At 43.1% G+C, this 19254-nt stretch overlaps 1 protein-coding gene across 1 annotated transcript in view; it reads right to left on the minus strand.

The window, feature by feature from the left end:
• The window catches only part of LOC134408201 (protein argonaute-4), a 29948-nt gene extending 11425 nt beyond the window's left edge, over positions 1-18523 (minus strand). The window contains exons 1-10 of the mRNA XM_063140366.1: positions 18399-18523; positions 6465-6630; positions 5980-6100; positions 4466-4647; positions 2755-2891; positions 2536-2670; positions 1924-2011; positions 808-955; positions 609-728; positions 179-307 (exon numbers count right to left, since the gene is read on the minus strand). Of these exons, the coding sequence (XP_062996436.1) occupies positions 179-307; positions 609-728; positions 808-955; positions 1924-2011; positions 2536-2670; positions 2755-2891; positions 4466-4647; positions 5980-6100; positions 6465-6630; positions 18399-18417 (1245 nt within the window). The 5' untranslated portion in view covers positions 18418-18523. The remainder of the gene's footprint in view (positions 1-178; positions 308-608; positions 729-807; positions 956-1923; positions 2012-2535; positions 2671-2754; positions 2892-4465; positions 4648-5979; positions 6101-6464; positions 6631-18398) is intronic.
• Positions 18524-19254: the final 731 nt, after the last annotated feature.

A 19254-nucleotide genomic window follows, 5' to 3' on the forward strand; every position in this document is an offset into this window, starting at 1 on the left:
GCTGCCTTTTGATGATTGGTGAAATTTTACTTGCATAATTTTAGCAGTATTTTTAAATTATAAAATAGTTGCCAATCCTGTGTCTAAAAGGGATTGGGCAGGCTAGAAACCCAACTAACAATTAAATGATTCCCGATTTGTGTAATCTATTATTTTGTGAAAACTGTAGAAAACTTACCCTGCCTCCATACTGCAACATCGGTGCAGGAAGCACCCTGCCAGTCAGCTCTGTCATTTCGTTATGGACAACAATACCAAACTCCTTCAGATATGGATCAGGACCACCTACCATGCTGTTACTCTTCACCTGGGGATACAGAAAGCACCGCATGGACACACATAAAGACTCAAATGAATATTTTATTTGCACAAGTGTGGCTCAACCCACAGCCAATTAGCTGCATTATTTCCTTTGCCATTGTCACTCTCGGCTTCATTCATCAATGCTGGATGTTGTATTTCTATTATCACACATTGTGTGCCACAAACTCACCAGATGACAAGCCCACTGGCCAGGAACCCAAGAAAGTAGTTTGGAACACTGTCCTACTGTTACAGACTTATTTGATGCTTCTTACACCCCATAAGATTAAGTCAGAGTTACTCACTAATCTACTAATTTCTTCCTGCCTATCAGGTGCAGACCGTGCTGTTGCTTTGATCATAGTTGACGTCTGATTGTCTGTTAGCTTCTTGATGCAACGTTGGCCTGCTACTATATTACACACCTAGGATCAGAAAGACAGTAGGTAAGCAAGCATACTGAAATACAACAGAACAGAGCAGCTAAATCCTGACTTCTTTTACCTCAAGGGGTAAATATGTATGCTTCTGCTCCTGTCCTACTTGGAGGCATGGAAGATGAGGGTATTTCAGCTGCAAACTGTACTTCTGCTTAAAATACTGAGCTACTGTACACTCCATAGCCTGCCCATTTTCCAACTGCAAAGGGAACCTGTGAAGGGAATATATATGTGATTGGTCTTCACAAGAAAAATGTTCATCATGTTAGAATATCACTTGTCCGCTCTCTGTTACTAGTTCTGTATTGCCTTGTACTGTTATTAAAGTTACAGCTATAAGAAAGATAATTTGTGACTTACAGATTACTATTCCAGATATTTGATAAATGGGTAGGATAGGGTATGGTATGGTGGATGCATACTATTGATTGCTTCATCCAAAAGCCATCATTAAAAGGAGCCAAAATTAGTTATTCACAAACATACCATGAACACGTTACCTGAGACGGAAGGCCACCTGCTCCCACACAAGACTGCAGCTGAGATCAAGAGAACCTTCTCCAGGTGCTTGTGGCTATGTTAGTTGGATGGCTTCCAGAGGGAAAGCCTTCTCTGGTAGTACACCAGTGATGGACTCCCTCCCAAATATCTGCCTGGCACAGTTGCTACTATTGTTTAGGCACCTTGCAAAGTCTGTCCTGATCATTCAAATTTTGGTTAGGTAGTTTGATTTGGTGTGCATGGTGTCTCTCCCCTGGCAGTTTTAACACTGCTCTTCATTACTTAAGGAATGATTTTTAACGGCTACTCTTATCGTATGTGTTTTTTTTTGGGGGGGGGGGCGTTCTCAATCACATATAACTGCCCAGAGAGCTTCAGCTATTGGGCAGTATAGAAATGAAATAAATAAATAAAATAATGGGCTGTAGTTTTGATTTAATTGCTGTTTTTGTAGGGTTCTATAACATGTTGTTCACACATATATAATAGAAATATGGTTAGCTACACTAGATCATCATGTAGTCCATTCTATAAAATGCGTCATCTCAAGTAAAATGTAACAAATTCTAAGTTGCTTGAAGTCTAAGTTTGCTGGACAGGTATTCTCTAAAATGAACATGTTTTCAATAGTTAACACTTTAAAGTCTCATTCTTAAAAGCAAAGAATGGGTATACACACGTCTGATGGCTGGCTGGTCGCCTAGTAACATTGCAAACTCTGTATTTTCTTTTCATCTGACCACAGTGAGTAACCTCTACTTTTAGACCTGCAAATCCAAAAGAAAGAAAATAATCAAGCAACACATAAATATGGTCCAGCGTGATTTAAAGGAGAAGGGTTCAGGGTTTTGCATCAGACCCCAGGTTCTAATCCCTGCTCTTTTCATGAGTACAGTTACTGCATACATTAGAAAGTCGATGTGACGTCCACTTTATTTGGCCTGCCAATATCTAGAGCTCAAGATGGACAGGACTCTCAAACAAGAGTTAAAATATCCCACCTATTAAAGCTTAACCCTGGATATCAAAAATCAGCCCAAGTTAAAAGGTCTGAATGCTTCCAAAGGATGCTCATGCAAAACCTCATGGGAAAGAGAGTCTCACAGCTTAAATGAGAAGAACTAACAGAGTTTGAACATAGAAAAAGCCTTAGGAAATTGTCATAATGGTCCAGGCCAATTTATAATTTTTCAAAGATGAAAACATATAAGAAGAGGCTCCAGAAATCAAGTTCTTTGCTTATAATAATTCAACATACATGGAAAGATTTTATTTACTCCAAAAGATTTACCTCTGATTTCTTTGGTAAACTTAACACGCTGGGAATCTGTAAGGGGTTTTGTTTGTTCATTGATGTTCTGAATATCCAAGACCTCACACATGAATTCAATAATAGGCTGGGCACGATAGAAAGCAGTTGCTGATACTAAAACAGGGAGAAAAATATATACTAAGACAAGGTTGGTGGGAGAGATTTAAGTTAATTTAAGCAAATGGGTTTCTTCCATACCATCAATGTTGAGCATCATGTTCCACATTGCAGGCCTGACAGACTGATGGAAGCCAAACCAGACCTCCCGTCCCCCTCCCAGTGGGTGATAGTATCCTTCAGGGGGAGAGAAGAAGGAACGACCCACTGGGGTGTACCTGATGAAAATAGGACAGTGTCAGTTTTGACATATAAGTAATATTTTTGGCAGTTACAGTCTATATTACAATGAGCCCCATCCATTTATCTATTATGAATGTCCTCTTTAGTTTTACTCAGCACCACAATTAACCTTAATTTACCACATCTGGGCTCTAACTGCCTCCAGCACCACATAAGGACTCAGGCAGCTAAGCATTCTGTTTCTGCTAGCAGCCTAACACCACACTGAAAATTACTACAAGCTGTGCTAGACCTGTTGCATGTAAGTACTCTAGTTCTAAATGTATACTACCATTCTACATCACTATATAGGAGTTTTCTCAAAAAAATTATTAACTACCAATTCCTCAAACATGTTTCTTATACGTACTTTTAATTCTAGAAAGAAAGTAGCTCATTGTCACTTCAAAACTACCTTACCAGGTGGGACATGAGGGCCTAATTCAAAAGCTATAAGTTTCATAACATCTAGAATTCAGTAGGCTATTTTCAGCCTTCAGAAAGCAACAGTGTGAAGTGGTAAGATTAAGGTTAAATAATTTTACATTGAATTATATTTTTGTAAACTTGTGGTTCTAGCACTAGTATGAATGTAGCTAATACCATATTCTTTTGATTTTCAGGCTAAGACGATTCAATTTTTTTTTGCATTTTATGATATATATTGTATTATACCACTGAAGAAGACCTTGCATAGTCAAAACGCTTTTGGTATTATTGCTTTTATTGTTGGTTTATGTAACACTATATAGTTCAGATTCATTTGAATTATACAGAATAGCTTCCGGGCTCATAATATTAAAGGTATCTTAAGCATTGCACTTATCTCTATGTGACTATTGACAGAGATACGGTCATCAATATTTCCACCCCTTTTCCCATTTCACCGCTTTAACTGCAAGGGGTCAGGATAAGTTTTTTTGCTTATTTGAAAATAGGAGTGTGTCAGTTTTGACTTCTTCAGAGGATTTTTGAGGAATTTTGTACAACGTATTGAAGCATTAAACGAGTGGGACCTACAACAAAATGTTGCAGTTCAGTGTTGCAGACGTTCCTGCCCGGTGTTCCCACCAGCCACTAAGGCCCTCTTTCAGAACACTTCATTCCCCCTCCCTGTCTTCCCTCCCCCGCCCCCAAGTCAAGTCAGCATTCTGTGCTCACTGAGCATGCTCAGTCCTCATTGGGCAGGAGATTTTTCCTAAAGGTTTTTTTGGTACTGCTACAACCCTTGGGGTTCTGCCAAGCCTGCCAATACCTCCCTCTCCTGTGTGAATGGTGCCATTTCGGTTACATAAGAATAAGCACTCGGAGAATAAGATTGCTCTTTGTGTATGTATGAAGCGTTGTACAAATGTTATAGTTTACAAACAAGCGAGGTAACACCCAGCTGTACAAAATGAACTGCACTCTACCCTCTTCAGTCTGCCCCCACCCCCCATTAATAGTTTTGCCTGTTCACTTGGTTATTTCAGCAGGAACAATGGAAAATGTAGAGGCGCAGCCACGAGAGGCAGTCCACCTAGCCTCAGACGTGGAAAGAGCAGTCTGAAAATAGATTGTGGGAGCTCACCTCATAGAGGGAAGGTGCCGTGTGATGACATCAAGTGCTTGTACTGAGTCTTCTGGGACTTCATTCAGATGCCCGGCCAGAGCTTCCAGGAGCAGCTGAAGGCTGACCACGGACACCCACTGAACTGACACTTTAAAGGTTTGGTCCTTCCCTTCACCTGGGAGCGTGACCTCCATATCCACCTGAAAAGTCAATGATAAACTCAGTCATACAGCTGATACAGAGGCACAGTGGTACAGCTAGATGCTTTTAGATCCTGGATGTAATGGTCTTATCCCCACCCACCCCAACTATTTTAGATGCCCATGTGTATTACTTCAGTTGTGAAGTACACAACTAACATTTTTCTTCTCCGTCCACCCATCACCCCATGCTTCACAACTGCTTCTACACTCCTAATGTCAGAACAACAACCAACATAAACCTGATTGCTAACCTGGCTATTTTTAAAAATGCTTTATGTGCAGTTTCACCTTTTAAACTCATTTCAATCAAAGCACCAGCATAACGACAGAAATAAAATGGAGTTTGCTTCTAATACCCTAATGTGAAAAACATTTAGTTGGGAATAAGCACCACTTTGTTGTGGAAAAGGATAATATATGTTTTAAAGCAGAATAATACTAAAATGTTCATCTTTAACCATGGATGTCATAGGCCAGTTAGGAGGAACTATGATTTTCTTTCAGATGCCCATGCCATGCCTGTTGCCACTGCCCTGGACCCTGCCTTCACGGTGCTGCATTGGCACCACTCTGTTGCCAAACCCCACAGAATTGCTGCTGTGGGATGGCGGCCAGTAATCTTCACAGGAGGAGGTAATGTGGGCTTTCTGGTGGCCATTCAGCTCGCTGGACTTGCCCCTTGCCCAGCTTCTGGTGACCAATCAGAGGTTGCCTTCCACCAGGGCTTTCCCATGCAGCTGCGCACTGTAAAAGTAGGGGACTTTCCCCGATTTTTCCTGCCGAAGAGAGGTCACGACAGTTCTCCTTTTCCTGCTCCCTCTATGTATCCGGAATGCTTTTGCAGCTCTGTAGTACTGGCACGTAGAGCAACTGGGTTTTGTTTTTTTACTGCTCTTGTCTGCCATCTCTGTAGCCTGGCAAAACAATCCATGATCAAACCATGTTTCTGGGTGCACAGATAACAACAACCCATTCTTTTCACATCCCAGAGTTTAAGCCCATCAACAAGCAATGGGTTCTCTTCCTAGGTTGTTCATGATTAATAAATCATGGTTTGTTAGCATGCGCACAATCATACATCATAACAAACCAGGATTCAACAACCTTTATGGATTGGTTAACTGTGTGAACCAAGACACAGTCAATAAACATCACTTGAAGCTCTTGCAGAATGTTCAGTTTACATAGCACTGCTTTAATTCCTAAAATGAACCAGTAATTTGATACTTTGTATTCCTGTAATAATGATGGTCAGGATAAACATGGCATCCTTAGAATATAGACACTGGGCCACAGGATGGAGCATAGCATCTACTGAAGGCCACTTACCCTATCCCGGCCAATAGGCAGGGGAAGTGCGGTGTACATGTTCCTTTTGCCATCATAGCCAGGCTGCCGATCCCCAAATATCTGCATCTTGAAGTGTCTTACCATAGTATCCACTACCTCCCTGGAAAGTGTTTTAAGTTAAATAGAGTTTAATAGAGAAATCTGACAAACTTAGTTACTCACAAGCACTTAACAGCCTAGATCCAGTTTTTCAAAACTGTGTTTATATATCATCCAAGTTGCATGCCGAGCCAGAATAAATACAATTATCAGAAAACATGATTTTAGTCCAAGAACAAGTGGTTTATACAATATCAGATTGTCATCAATCTGTTGAGGAGGTGGGTGCAGGATAGTTCCATGGTACATCCAATTTTAGTACTCTAATACTCACAGTATATTTTAGTTCTTTAGTTCAAAACTGCAATCAGTAACAGTTGGAGAACTGTTAAAAATAGGCTTGAAATGATCAAGTTGAGGCTCACCTGTTCACCCTCCGGGGACGCTTTTCTGGTTTAATATCCACATCATAATGATAAACATCAATTTTAGGGATCTGCACTTGGAAATGATTGGCTAAGAGACGGATTGGTTTCCCAACTGTTCCCAGGCCAGGGCGACGGGGCGGCTGGAAGAGGCTGGCTGGTGGCCCTATGAAAAACGGAAGATGTGAGAGGAGAACCAAACCACAAACAATGGCACTCCAGGCTCTCCAAGCATTCTACTAATTCCAGATCAATTTAAGGCCATGACCCATGTAAGGAGAATAAAGTTTGAATTTACTTGCCCAAGTGACAAGGTTTATCACGCACTACTCAAAATAGCTGACAGTTATCCAACATTTACTTCTGTGTGTGTGCTCTACAAGTACAAAAGCCAGAAATGTGATTTCAAAAACCAGAAATGTGATTTCAGTGGGTCATTTTGCATCTCTTGTCTATAAAATCAAAGAACTGTGAGGGAATTCTGTAAGTTTCATAGTTTTCTCCCACCTCACAGTATCCGTAAGGAATATACTCCAACATCACTGCAGAATTTTGTGTTCTATCATTATTTTAATCATTTTAAACAAACCCAAATGGCTTTAATTAATCCTTAATTTAAAAAGTGACAAACCTGGGGATTTAAGAAGTGTGTGTGTGTGTGTGTGTGTGTGTGGGGAGGGGGGGGTTGCTCTAGAATAGCACCCATATTCCCAACCCAACACTCGCATCCGCTCTGACTTGGATGCTATAGTTGATACAGACCCAATAATAAGACCCAGTAATAAGACCCAATGCTTAGTAATAAGACCCAAGCTTGTGCTGGATGAGGTTACACTCCCTCTGAAGACACAGGTCTGCAGCTTAGGTGTACTTCTGGATTCAGCCCTGAGCCTGGATGCCCAGGTTTCAACAGTGGCCAGGGGTGCATTTGCACAGTTAAAGCTAGTGCGCCAGCTGTGCCTGTTCCTAGGGATGTCAGACCTGGCCATGGTGACACATGCCTTAGTTACATCTGATTGGTTTACTGTAACCCACTCTATGTGGGGCTGCCTTAAAAGAGTGTTTGGAAACTTCAGCTGGTTTAAAGAGTTGCAGCCAGAGTGTTGACCGGGGCTGGTTACAGGGAGCAGAGAACTCCTCTGTTAAAACAGCTCCATTGGTTTCCAGTCTGTTTCCGGGAACAATTCAAAGTGCTGGTTATGACCTATAAAGCCCGATACAGCTCGGGTCCAGGTTATCTGAAAGACCGTATTCTCCCTTATGAGCCTGCCGGTGCTTTGAGATCTTCTGGGGAAGCTCTTCTTTCAGTCCCACCAGCATCACAGGCACACCTGGTGGGAACACGGGAGAGGGCCTTCTCGGTGCCTGCTCCAGTGCTCTGGAACTCTCTTCCCAGGGAATCTAGACTGGCTCCCTCCTTGATGTGCTTTTGGAGGCAGGCAAAAACATTTTTGTTCCAGTACGCCTTGAGCAATTAATCTGGGCCTCTGTCTGTGCTAAGGACTTTTAAAATTGTCGTGTATTTTAAATGTTTTAATATTGGAATATATTTTAACTTTTCTATTCATAGGTTTTAAAATGTATATGTTTTAAATTTTGTAAGGCCACCTTGAGGCCAAGTATTGGGCAAAAGGCGGGATACAAATAAATATAATAATAATAACAACAACAACGATGCTCGACCTGCAGGTCACCCACACAAGCAACAAATCTCCCAGCTACAGGATTTTCAAACCTTCATACTACTGGCATGAACATAAACAGAACTTCAAAATTAAGGGCAATTAGTTTTTCTGCCTTTACTTTTCAGTAGTTTTATTGTTATTTTTTAAATATGCTCTGGGAATCAAGTTGAAGGGCAGTATAACAATGCTTAGTAATAAGACCCACATTTCAATAAAGATGCATGATTGTGTGCTTTAGGAGTATCTGTTAACCTCACAGAGCTCATACTGACTGAACATCAAGGTACACACACAAAAATCTGTCCTTTCATCCACTATCCCTAACTAGCTAACTAACTAACTAACTAACTAACTCTCTCTCTCTCTCTCACTCACTCACTCACTCACTCACTCACACACACACACACACACACACACACACACACACTGTGGCGTTCCTGTGATGATGTTAAGTTTACTCTCCTTGATAACATTCAGCTTCCTTGTTAGTAAACAGCAGCCTACTCCTGACTTACTTAAGACATGAGGTAGATGCCTATCAACATACTTTTCCTTAGGCAAAAATGTGACACTGACAACCAAAAGCTAAGCTAGTAGTTCTTTCCCAGGGGAAAGAGAGGACGGGAGAGCAAGAATGAAGAGAATCCACTTTTTTCTTACATAAAAGCCAGAACCAAACATGATGGGAGACATGTGCCTACAGCTCAGCACCGTTGAGTCCTCTCTCCTTGTTAACATCCCATGATGTGATGTCAGCCTGTGACATGTTTCCTGCCAATCACAAGCAGCAGCTTTTCATGGCTCCTCTGATGAGTCTTCTTCTGAGGAGGAACTTGGATTACTTGAACTTGAGGACTCTCCTTCTTCTGAGGATGTTCCAGAGGCAGCATCACGGAAGGGTGGCATTTGTGCAGCTGAGGAAGAGGATGAAGGCCCCCAACAGGCATTCTAGAGGAGCCTGGCTCCTCTTCAGCTGCACTTCCACCATTGTCATGTGACACTGCCTCTGGAACATCCTCAAGAGAGTCCTCGAGCTCAGGTAAGCCAAGTTCCGCCATGGGAGAATACTCCTGGGAAGGGGGAGATGACACAGCTAGTGAAGTGCAGCAGGAGAAAACTTGTAGCACAGGGATGTCACGGCATACGTTTTGTATTATCGAGGGTTGCAAGGAAGAAGCAATTCAAGGCTGCTGGTTTTGGTGGTAGTCTTGAATCTACACCTAACTCCATCTTGCAACAAAAATGGAAATACATAACCTTTTTAAAAAAATTAGGAAGATGATCTGGAGTTTGGGCACTTCCACAGGAGGCCTTTATAGCACCACTGCCCTTTTTCATTCACAGAATTTTATTCTGTGTTCAGGTGTTGCCTTCTACTAGTGACTCTCCTGTGTTTCCTTATTGCTTCTTCCATAGTTTTCTTTAAATCAGACAACATACTAACCCACGGTGGTCAAGCATTTTGAGCTAAACATGTTGTGTAAATCTTGACTTAGCCTGTCCTGTGAACTGCTCCTATCATTGATAGATTAAAGCACGCTATTTTAGTTTGACCCCCCCCACAAATGCCTTATATTTTACTTACTATTTCATAAAACGTCAAGTACATATAAACACCCTCACAGCAGAACTTGCTTAGAAGGTGACATTTCGGGGGCCAACAATAAAAACATACACCTGATATTTCAACTGACACCTGGCCCCTGTCTTTATGGGAGCATTTTGGCGCCACGAGGCGCCTTGCTTCTGCACTTGCGGTCCTTCCCGGCATCTGCACAGGAAGGAACACAAGTGCGGACTTCCCTGCTTTTAAAAGCAAAAAAACAAAACAAAAAAAACGGGGGGGGGGAGGAGAGGAACGAGGCAGCTAGAGGAGGACGCGAAGAGAGGGGGCAGGGACTCAGGGAGAACGACCTCTACTCCCTCTGGCTGCCTGTTCCTCCCCCCCATTTCGTTTTATTTTTATTGTCTGTATCTGTGCAGCTGCGGAGATACAGATTTTTTTTAAAAAAAAGGGGGGAGAAACAGCTTTGTTCCTTCTCCTCCCCATTTTTTTTTTTTACTTTTACAGGCACAGGGCCGCCCATGGCAACCAATCAGGGGGTGCCATGTGCTCTGCTGCCAAAAAAGTCGGGGTAAGTATCTGACTTTTTTGGAGCACAGTTTCCAGGGTTTGACCCTGGAAGGCTTCACAATGGCGGGTGCGTCATGTAGATGACGTGCCGCTACTGCGAAGCCATCCTGGGGCAAACCCTTCATGTAGACATGCCCCTATATATTGTGAAACTAAAAAAATGCCAAAGAACCCAACTTAACTCTCATCCATATCTTCTTCTTTTTTGCATTCAATTTTAGAATCCTTTTCACATTCAAGTATCTATCCATGTATCCCAAAACATGCATCTCATTGAACATGCTAATAAAATAAGCCAAAATTCCCAACAGGGATAGCAGTTCACAAGTACAGGCCAGTTCAAACAACTGTTCTGTGTGTAGCCAGCTGCTTTCATCTACAGGCCCAAGAGAACTGTGCTGATCTAAATTATTTATAATGAAAACAACTCAAAAGTTAACCCACTTCAGGAAAGGTTGGGTCAGTGTGCAAAACCCTAATGACAAGTGAGGCAGAGCACTTATTTGTCATGTGTACAATGAAATAAAGGCTTGCAATTTTATTTTTTGCAACTCAGTCTTACTACATCTTTAGCAAGTGTGGTATAGTGGGTTGTGTGTTGGGTTTCCATATGGAAAACCCAGGCATTAGGTTCAAAGGGCAGCCTTGGCAAGTCAGCACTACCATATGTACTTTGTCTCACAGTCTTCATACATGGATAAAAGAGTATACAGAGCATTCGAAGTTATTTAGAGGAACCTGCTTATGAAGTTCAGCAACCTGCTAATGTGTTCCTCTTTTCTGAAAGTGACAAAGGAAGTGCAATGACCATGTCAAAAGCGAGGTGGTTGTCCCTGCATGTGAACTTTACCATCTTAATTAAATTTGTTTGACTCAACTGTGAGTTGAGTTACAATAAAAATCTGCATGTCATCTTCCAGCACTCAGTGGCTCAGTTCAGACAACATGTTTCTCAGTGGTGGTTTTAGAAGTCCATGGTGGAGTTTTTACACCACCATTGAGATATGTGTTGTCTGGCATGAAAACTCCACCCCATGATAGAGTTTTTTTGGGAAAGCACTCCATGAAGAATATCCACACTGCGCAGAGGAGAGTTCCTGCACAACTGTTGTGTTGCATGTTGTGTGGAGGGTTCCATGGAATTTTCCGTTGCGTTCTTTAAAAGAATCCCATTGGAAAACCGTCTATACCCACGTGGAGATGGCAGTATCGAAACAGTAGCTCATGTATTATTATTTTGTACTTTTTACAGAGACTTGAAGAAAGAGGTGATCACTCCACTACTATTATCTATTCCAGGGCGGTCAGTCATTGCTTCTGTGTCTTTTCTTCTTGCAGACCAAAATAAGCAGGTGACAGCAAAAACTGCAAAATTTTTAGTAGGTGCTATTAAAATAAGAGCTACCATTTTATCAGAGTCCTAATTTCTCACAGTTCCTTTGACTGAACAGAAGTTTATTTAATTTATTTACTTATTCTTATTTTATGTGTAAAGACTTGTATTAATTTTGGAATATGTATTTAATGTAACTTTTTAGACTTCGACTTGGGTAATTTTGGTCAAGTACAATATTGCTTTTATTTTTTGTACATTTCATTTCAAATACTAAGGCCTGTGGCTGATGCAAATAAAAATCAATCAAAGAAAAAAGTAGAGAGACATTCTTTGTATTTAAATGTACACATAAATTTTCCACCTAAAAAAGTACTCAAAAGGGTATACCATGAATTAACACATAAAACAAAATCAATTCAATTTTAAAACATTTCATTTTAGAACAACCTTAGGACAGCTCTGGAAAAATGACGGCATCAGTATTAGGGAAAGGCCAGGTGGAACCACCACAGCTTTTCTAGACACAAAAAGTCCTCATTGGAATGCACCTTTAGATCTGCTCTGGGGATGGAGGGCCACAAACCAGGCACCACCACTAAAAAATACTTGTTTTAGGGGCAGATACTGCTGGCACCCAAAGCAATTCCTGTTTATCAGGACTCACAATATGACAGCATTACTCCTTCCCACAGATAATTTTAACAAAACCAGTTAAGTCATCTCCTACTAAAGCTTTTTACTAGCCAAGACCAAAATGTTCGAGAAGACAACTTGTCGAAGGCATCTCTAAGCACCCCATATGCACCCTTAGGTGTTAGCAACTATAGCTCCAGAGGCAGCTCCGGACAATTCTGCAATTAAATATACCTTCAGTGGTATCCAAGCTGGGATATGAGGTTCTTATATGCAAAGTACTCATTAACACGGTCACACTGTGCTAGTAAGAGCTCTAACAGTCAAGCTAGAACTGGGATTGGTTGAACTAATCCCCTTCCCTCTCTATCCAGAAGGGGTCCACCAGATAAAAGGAAATGGGCCCACTACAATAGAGTAAACATTCAAATATGCTCCCAATTCTATTCAGTCAGATTTCATGAGTCTTCATCCACCTCTATTCAAGCCATTATATCAACTATGCCTTACTGCTTGCAACTCTTCAGCCCAACTCACCGAACTATTTGGTCAACTGTCCATGAGAGTGCCATATTCCAGGAATGCACTACAGCCAAGTCAACTGGACATTCCCTGGAAGCCATTTGGAGCCATCAACCTTGGAAGATAGTCTCTAAGTGGGCTGACCCCATGAAAGCGAGTCCACCCCCTCCCATGATGTCATTTGTGCTGAGGCACACAGCTCCGTGCCTCTCTTTGCATGGAATGCGATTTGGACAGCACTCCCGCAAGCACTGGCTGAGTCAAGCGGTTCCTTCCTACTCTGCTTGTGACCGAGTGGGGCACAATTGGGGTGGGAAGGGATTCTGCTGGTGCAGGGGAATCCCTAGCTTATCCTTGGTCTTTGATCCGAGATAGAACGGGGATTCCTCTTCCCCAAGAGGAGAGGCTTGGATTTAATGATCCTTCAATGAGTACATCGTAAATAATTTGTGTTTTATTTTGGATCTACCAGACATGAAAAAGGAACGATTGAAGGAACAATGGGACCTTAATCAGGTTCCACATGAGTAAAGGGTTGGGTAGAAGGCCAGGAGAGCTTGTAATTAAATGATCTATTTTCCTTTAAAACACCCTATCACTCTCCCTTGAGAAAGCAATAAAAACCATAAGATCATAAGAAGAGCCCTGCTGGGTCAGACCAAGGGTCCATCTAGTCCAGCACTCTGTTCACAGTGGCCAACCAGCTGTCAACCAGGAATCCACAAGGACACAGTGCAACAGCACCCTCCCACCCATGTTCCCAAGCAACTGGTGCACATAGGCTTACTGCCTCAGATACTGGAGGTAGCACATAATCATCAGGGCTAGTAGCCATTGATAGCTTTTTCCTCCAGGAATTTATCCAACCCCCTTTTAAAGCTATCCAAATTGGTGGCCATCACTGCATCTTGTGGTAGTGAATTCCATAATTTAACTATGCACTGTGTGAAGAAGTCCTTCCTTTTATCTGTCCTGAATCTTCCACCAATCAGCTTCATGAGATGACTCGGGTTTCTAGTATTTTGAGAGAGGGAGAAAAATGTCTCCCTACCCACATTCTCCATACCATGAATAATTTTGTACATCTCTATCATGTCTTCCAAGCTAAACAATCCCAGCTGTTGTAACCTTCCTTCATAGGGGAGATGCTCCAGCTCCTTATCATTTTAGTTGCTCTTTTCTGCACTTTTCTCAGCTCTATAATATCTTTTTTTAGGTGTGGTGACCAGAACTGTACACAGTATTCTAAGTGTGGTCACACCGTAGATTTGTATAATGACAGTGTGATACTGGCCGTTTTATTCTGAATTCCTTTTCTTATAATGCCTAACATGGAGTTTGTCTTCTTTATGGCGGGGCAGACATTTTCATCAAGCTGTCCACCACAACCCCAAGATCTCTTTCTTGTTCAGTCACCACCAGCTCAGATCCCATTATGTTATACCTGAAGTTGGGTTTTCCCCCACAACATGCATCACCTTACACTTGCTTACATTGAACTGCATCTGCCATTTTGATGCCCACTCTCCCAGCTTGGAGAGATCCCTTTGGAGCTCTTCACAATCCTTTTGTGCTTTGACAACCTTAAATAATTTTGTATCATTGGCAAACTTGGCCACTTCACTGCTCAGATTCCAGATCATTTATAAACAAGTTGAAAAGTATTGGTCCCAATATGGATCTGTGTGGGACCCCACTATTTACTATAAATGGAAGAATTTACCATTTATTCCAACTCGTTGTTTTCAATTCTTTTTTCAATTACTGATCCATAAAAGGACCTCCTTCTATCATTCATTGCTCGAGTCACATCCATTCATCTTTGCTCAACACATCTAGATCTCAAACACACAAGTCAGCTGACCAGCAAGTAGGAAAGAGCTTTTTAAAAAGGCAAGGCAAGAGGAGAGCAGAACTGCTACAAGAAAAAATATATCCAACATGACAGGTCCTCGCAAATTACATTCTGTTTATCACAGTCTCATCCTCACCATGAGCAAGAAGACTGAATAGAGCAGCCACTCTCAACTTAAAAGAAAGGCCTGACAAAAATTGGTTAATTGTTCAAGCAAAGTTACCCCAAAATAAAATTCTCAACTCCTCTGCCCATCCCCTAATAACTGACCAAAAGAGGCAATCCTTTGGATGTCTTGAGAGCTGACTGAGGCTAATTCCCCTCCAAAAGCTCACCTAATCAAATTTAATTCTTAGACTTTTATCTGCCCAATAACAAACATTTCTTTAGGTAGATTACAAAAACTAAAACAATAAAATACAATGTAATAAATAGTCAGCCATAAAATCTAATAAACTAAACTAAATACCTGGGGAAAAAGACAGGTCTTTGCCTAGCACCAAAATGAAAACAATGTAGGCACAAGGAGAGCCTTCCTGTTTAGGACATCCCATAAATGGGGTACCATAAAAGCTAAACTGAGAAGGGCTTCTACCTTATAGCCATCTGCCTAATTTCCTCCAGCAGGGGCACCAGGAGGAGGAGCTCTAAAGATGACACAAATGTTCAGGTAGGTACATGCAGTAGGAGACGTTCTTTTAGACAGTTTGTTCCAGACAGTATGTTCCCAAGCTGTTTAGGATTTTAAAGTTAAACACCAGCAATTTGAATTGGGCTAAGAAATGGACTGGAAGCCAGTACAGCTGATGAAGCACTGGTATCACATAATCACACTGACAAAATATGATAATCAAATATGATAACAATGATGGTAATCAGCAGCAACTGGGTAGAACAACTTACATCACTTCCATTTCTGGTGAGAATTTGGTCCAAGGATAGTCAACCTGTGGCCCTCCATATGTTTTTGGACTGCAACTCCTCTCAGCACCAGCCTGCATAGCCAATGCTCAGGGATGATGGGAGCTATAGTCCAATAATATCTTCAGGACTGCAGTTTGCCTGCCCTGAGAGGGGTTTGAAGGGCCTTGTCTGGTTGCAGATGTAACAAGGCTACCTCCACTCTTCTCGGTGGGCAGTGCATGCTGAGGAACTCTTTGGGCAGTAGCGACAGGCTCTTGCAGGCTCTCTCCTGGTCAGTTTCCTGGGAGCTCTGCGGTGGCCAGAAAGCCTGGGTTTAGCAATCCATTTTCCTTCTCCTAGGTTAGCTGCCTCCTTCCCTTCTTAAATGAGTGTCCAAACAGATAATCATTGAAGATACTGGCTGTCGTGGAAACACGACACTGGCTGCTAGAAGGCAAATGGAGACCACTTATTTGTTTATATTTATTTATTTATTACATTTATATACCGCCCCATAGCTGAAGTCCTATGAGGACTTAAGGTGACAACTATTCCTTCACTGGGTGCATCTAAAACACGATATTCAATTATATTTTTATGTACTTCATTATTGTGAAGATGTTAGCTGCTTTAGGGGCTCCTCATGAGCTGAAAGGTAGGATAAAAATGGAAAATGCAATACATGTGACTCATCTAACAGCACGAAGTAACAGCTTTTAGCCCTCACACATTTCAGATAAGAAATGTATCAGGGAACAGTAAGTTTAGCAAGGGAAAGGTCTGGCATCTACCAATATCATAAAGGCATGGTGAGGATGCCAAACTTCTGATCAAGGATTTATCAACTACCCACATGAGAACTCCATACTACCCAAGCCCATGCGAGACTGTTTTAATTACCATTGTCTCAGATACCTAAAAAACTTAGATGTTATACAAAACACACATAAAGACAGGCCCCATCTGTCTAATCCAGACAACATAAAACCAGAAACAAAACTAAAAATAAATAAAAAGTGGAAAAGATCAAACACAATTAGGCAAAGGTTGGCTGCAATAAATAAGTCCTAAGAATTTCTTTTTTTAAAGGAAGGCAATAAACTGAATAACTTTGTGGGGCAAATATGTGAACACCCAATGCAAAAGGCCCAAGAGGATGCAGGAATATCTCACTCCTAAAACTGAAAAACAATTATTATTCTCAGCACTGTCTTCATGAATATATCTCGTTCTAATTTCCATCTATAAAATAAAATTTACTTTTACACTTTGCATTTGGGCAAATGAATCAAGAGTTGAAGTGCATTTGGGCAAATGAATCAAGAGTTGAAAAGAATCAGATCCATTGGGGACATCCATTACTGTTCTGAAGCTTGACTGGTTCCTCTTCAACTGAAAATCTTGGCTGCCCCCTAAGTTCACTTCAATAGCCTAAACTGAACATCCCTCCTGTGTACTAACTACTACTATATTTAATACTTTATTTAATACTCTCCCTTTGGATCGAGGCGGGGAACATTAAATACAAAAATGCTATAAAATACATAAAATACTAAGAACCCCATCAGACACAGATTAAAGTACCACCAGTACTACTGATACATACTTCCGCTGTTATTACACCAGATTCCTTGAGCCACAACACCAAGGGGAACAGATCCTATATACAACACACTTCCACCACAGGGCCACTCAAGTACCACATCTCCTTATCATAACCACCCACCAATATCTTCTGCCACTGGTGTAAGACTTTCCTGTTTGAACTGGCTTTCAGTGATCATTGTACTACAGGCATATTTCGTACACTGACTAACTATTCCTCCCCCTTTAATTGTTACTCACGCAGCAGAAATGGGAACAAAAATAGAAATATACACCTTAACCAGATAAATTATGTTCCCATACACCCAGAACATTTGTTACATTTATACCCCATCTTCCCATAATAATAAAAAAAATGCTCAAGAAGCCAACAATAAAATCCACAATAGAAAATAACTAATCCATAAGCAAGTAAGCTAGACCAGAGTACTACTATAATACAGGCTTATCCATCCTCTCGCAACAATCCCAGCCAGGGCCCCTGTCCCTGGAAGGTTAAGTTCACACCAAGGTGCACTCCCCACCACAACACAGGTTCACTACACAGATTGCAATTTGGGGGTAAACACTGAAGACATTTAAGCATCTACTGCAGCCTTTTCCCCAACCTGGTGCTTTCTAGAGGTTTTAGGCTGCAACTCCTACGTCTTCTAGCCAGCACAGCCAAAGGTCATGCTGGCTGGGAATTATGAGAGTTGCTGTCCAGCACATCTGGAAGGCTGATCTACCTAAAAACAGCATGTGCTAAATGTTTGAAAACATCCAGTATCATACAGGTACTTTCAGCATGTCACTAATTTACCACATTGTTCCTCATTAAGCCCGACGGACTAGGTGGGGAAGTTGGGGTACATAATGTGCGAAATAGCCCTCAGGTATAGAAGTGACAGCTCCCCCCACCCCCGGTTTCAGGCTCTCAGTCCCCTCCATTAGTATACTTAAGCATGGCTTTCTTCCTACCTCACTCAGAGGGGGCCCATGTGAACCTCCTGGCCAAGCCCCACCACCCCTTTTTAAAAAAAGAACTCACCCCCAATGCCACCCCTGCACCCTCCTCAGCTTGAATCACCCCCAAATTCTCCTTCAGTGTCACTCAAGGCAAAACATGACAGGCTGCCCCCCCTCCCTCCCGGGCCCCAAGTCGCCCCTCGCCCCCTCCCCTCGGCTTGACTCTCGTGAGCCCCTCCCGGACGGCCCTCGCGGGGACCCCTCCCCCCAAACACCCCCCTACACCTGCAGGCCGCGCTCCTCAGCCTCTCACCTGGTCCCAGCGCCTCCATGGCGACGGCGGCGGCCTCGCTGCGGTCCCCCCCGGACCCGGCCGCCCCGGGCCCCGCAGCTCCAGCCGCCGCCGCCGCCGCAGCAGCGTATCTCTTAATTTCGGGAATATTGGCTCCGGGATGAGAGTCGGTCTACAGGGAACGGTGGGGGGGGGGGAGAGGGGGCGGGGGGCGTCCCCGCCTCACAAACAATCCGCGGCCGCGGCGGAACCAGCCCGCTGGCTCGCCTGCCCTCTCTCTCTCTCTCTCTCTCTTTTTCTCGGCTGCTTCTCCTCCTCCTCCTCCTCCGCGCTCGCTCGCGTGCGTAGTTCTGTACGCGCGCCCCCAGCCGCGGGAGCGAGGGGCCGGCCCGGGATGGAAAGGACGGCGACGAGAGAGGGACTGTCAAGGTGCGTATGCGCGCTGCGGCTCAGGCCCAAGCCGTGCGCGCGCGTGTGTCTGCGTGCGTGCACGTGCCCAGCTCTCTTCCTCCTCCTCCTCCTCCTGCTCCTCACAGCTGTCACCTCAGGCAAGCGGGGTGGGTGGGGGGCGCTCCGCCCACTTCAGCGACAGGAGGCCGAGAGCTCGCCCGCCGGCCGGCCGTGCTCTCGCTCTCTTTTTAATTTTACCTCAGATGTTTGGGGTGCGCGCGTGCGCGCGCTTGGGTCGCTTGGCTTCCTTCCTTTTTCCGCCTCTCTCTTCTCCCCTGCCTCCCGTTAGGCAGAAGAACCTGACGGGCGCTGCGCTCTCCGCCGCCTCGGGAAAGGACGCGCCCCGCACTCTCCCCGAGGCAGCCGCAACCTCACCCGGCCGACTTTTAAGGCATCGAAACGGAGCCTCACCCGGCCATTCTCGCCG

Source organism: Elgaria multicarinata, chromosome 13 (assembly GCF_023053635.1).
Source record: "Elgaria multicarinata webbii isolate HBS135686 ecotype San Diego chromosome 13, rElgMul1.1.pri, whole genome shotgun sequence".
In the NCBI taxonomy this organism is placed as follows: Eukaryota; Metazoa; Chordata; class Lepidosauria; order Squamata; family Anguidae; genus Elgaria; species Elgaria multicarinata.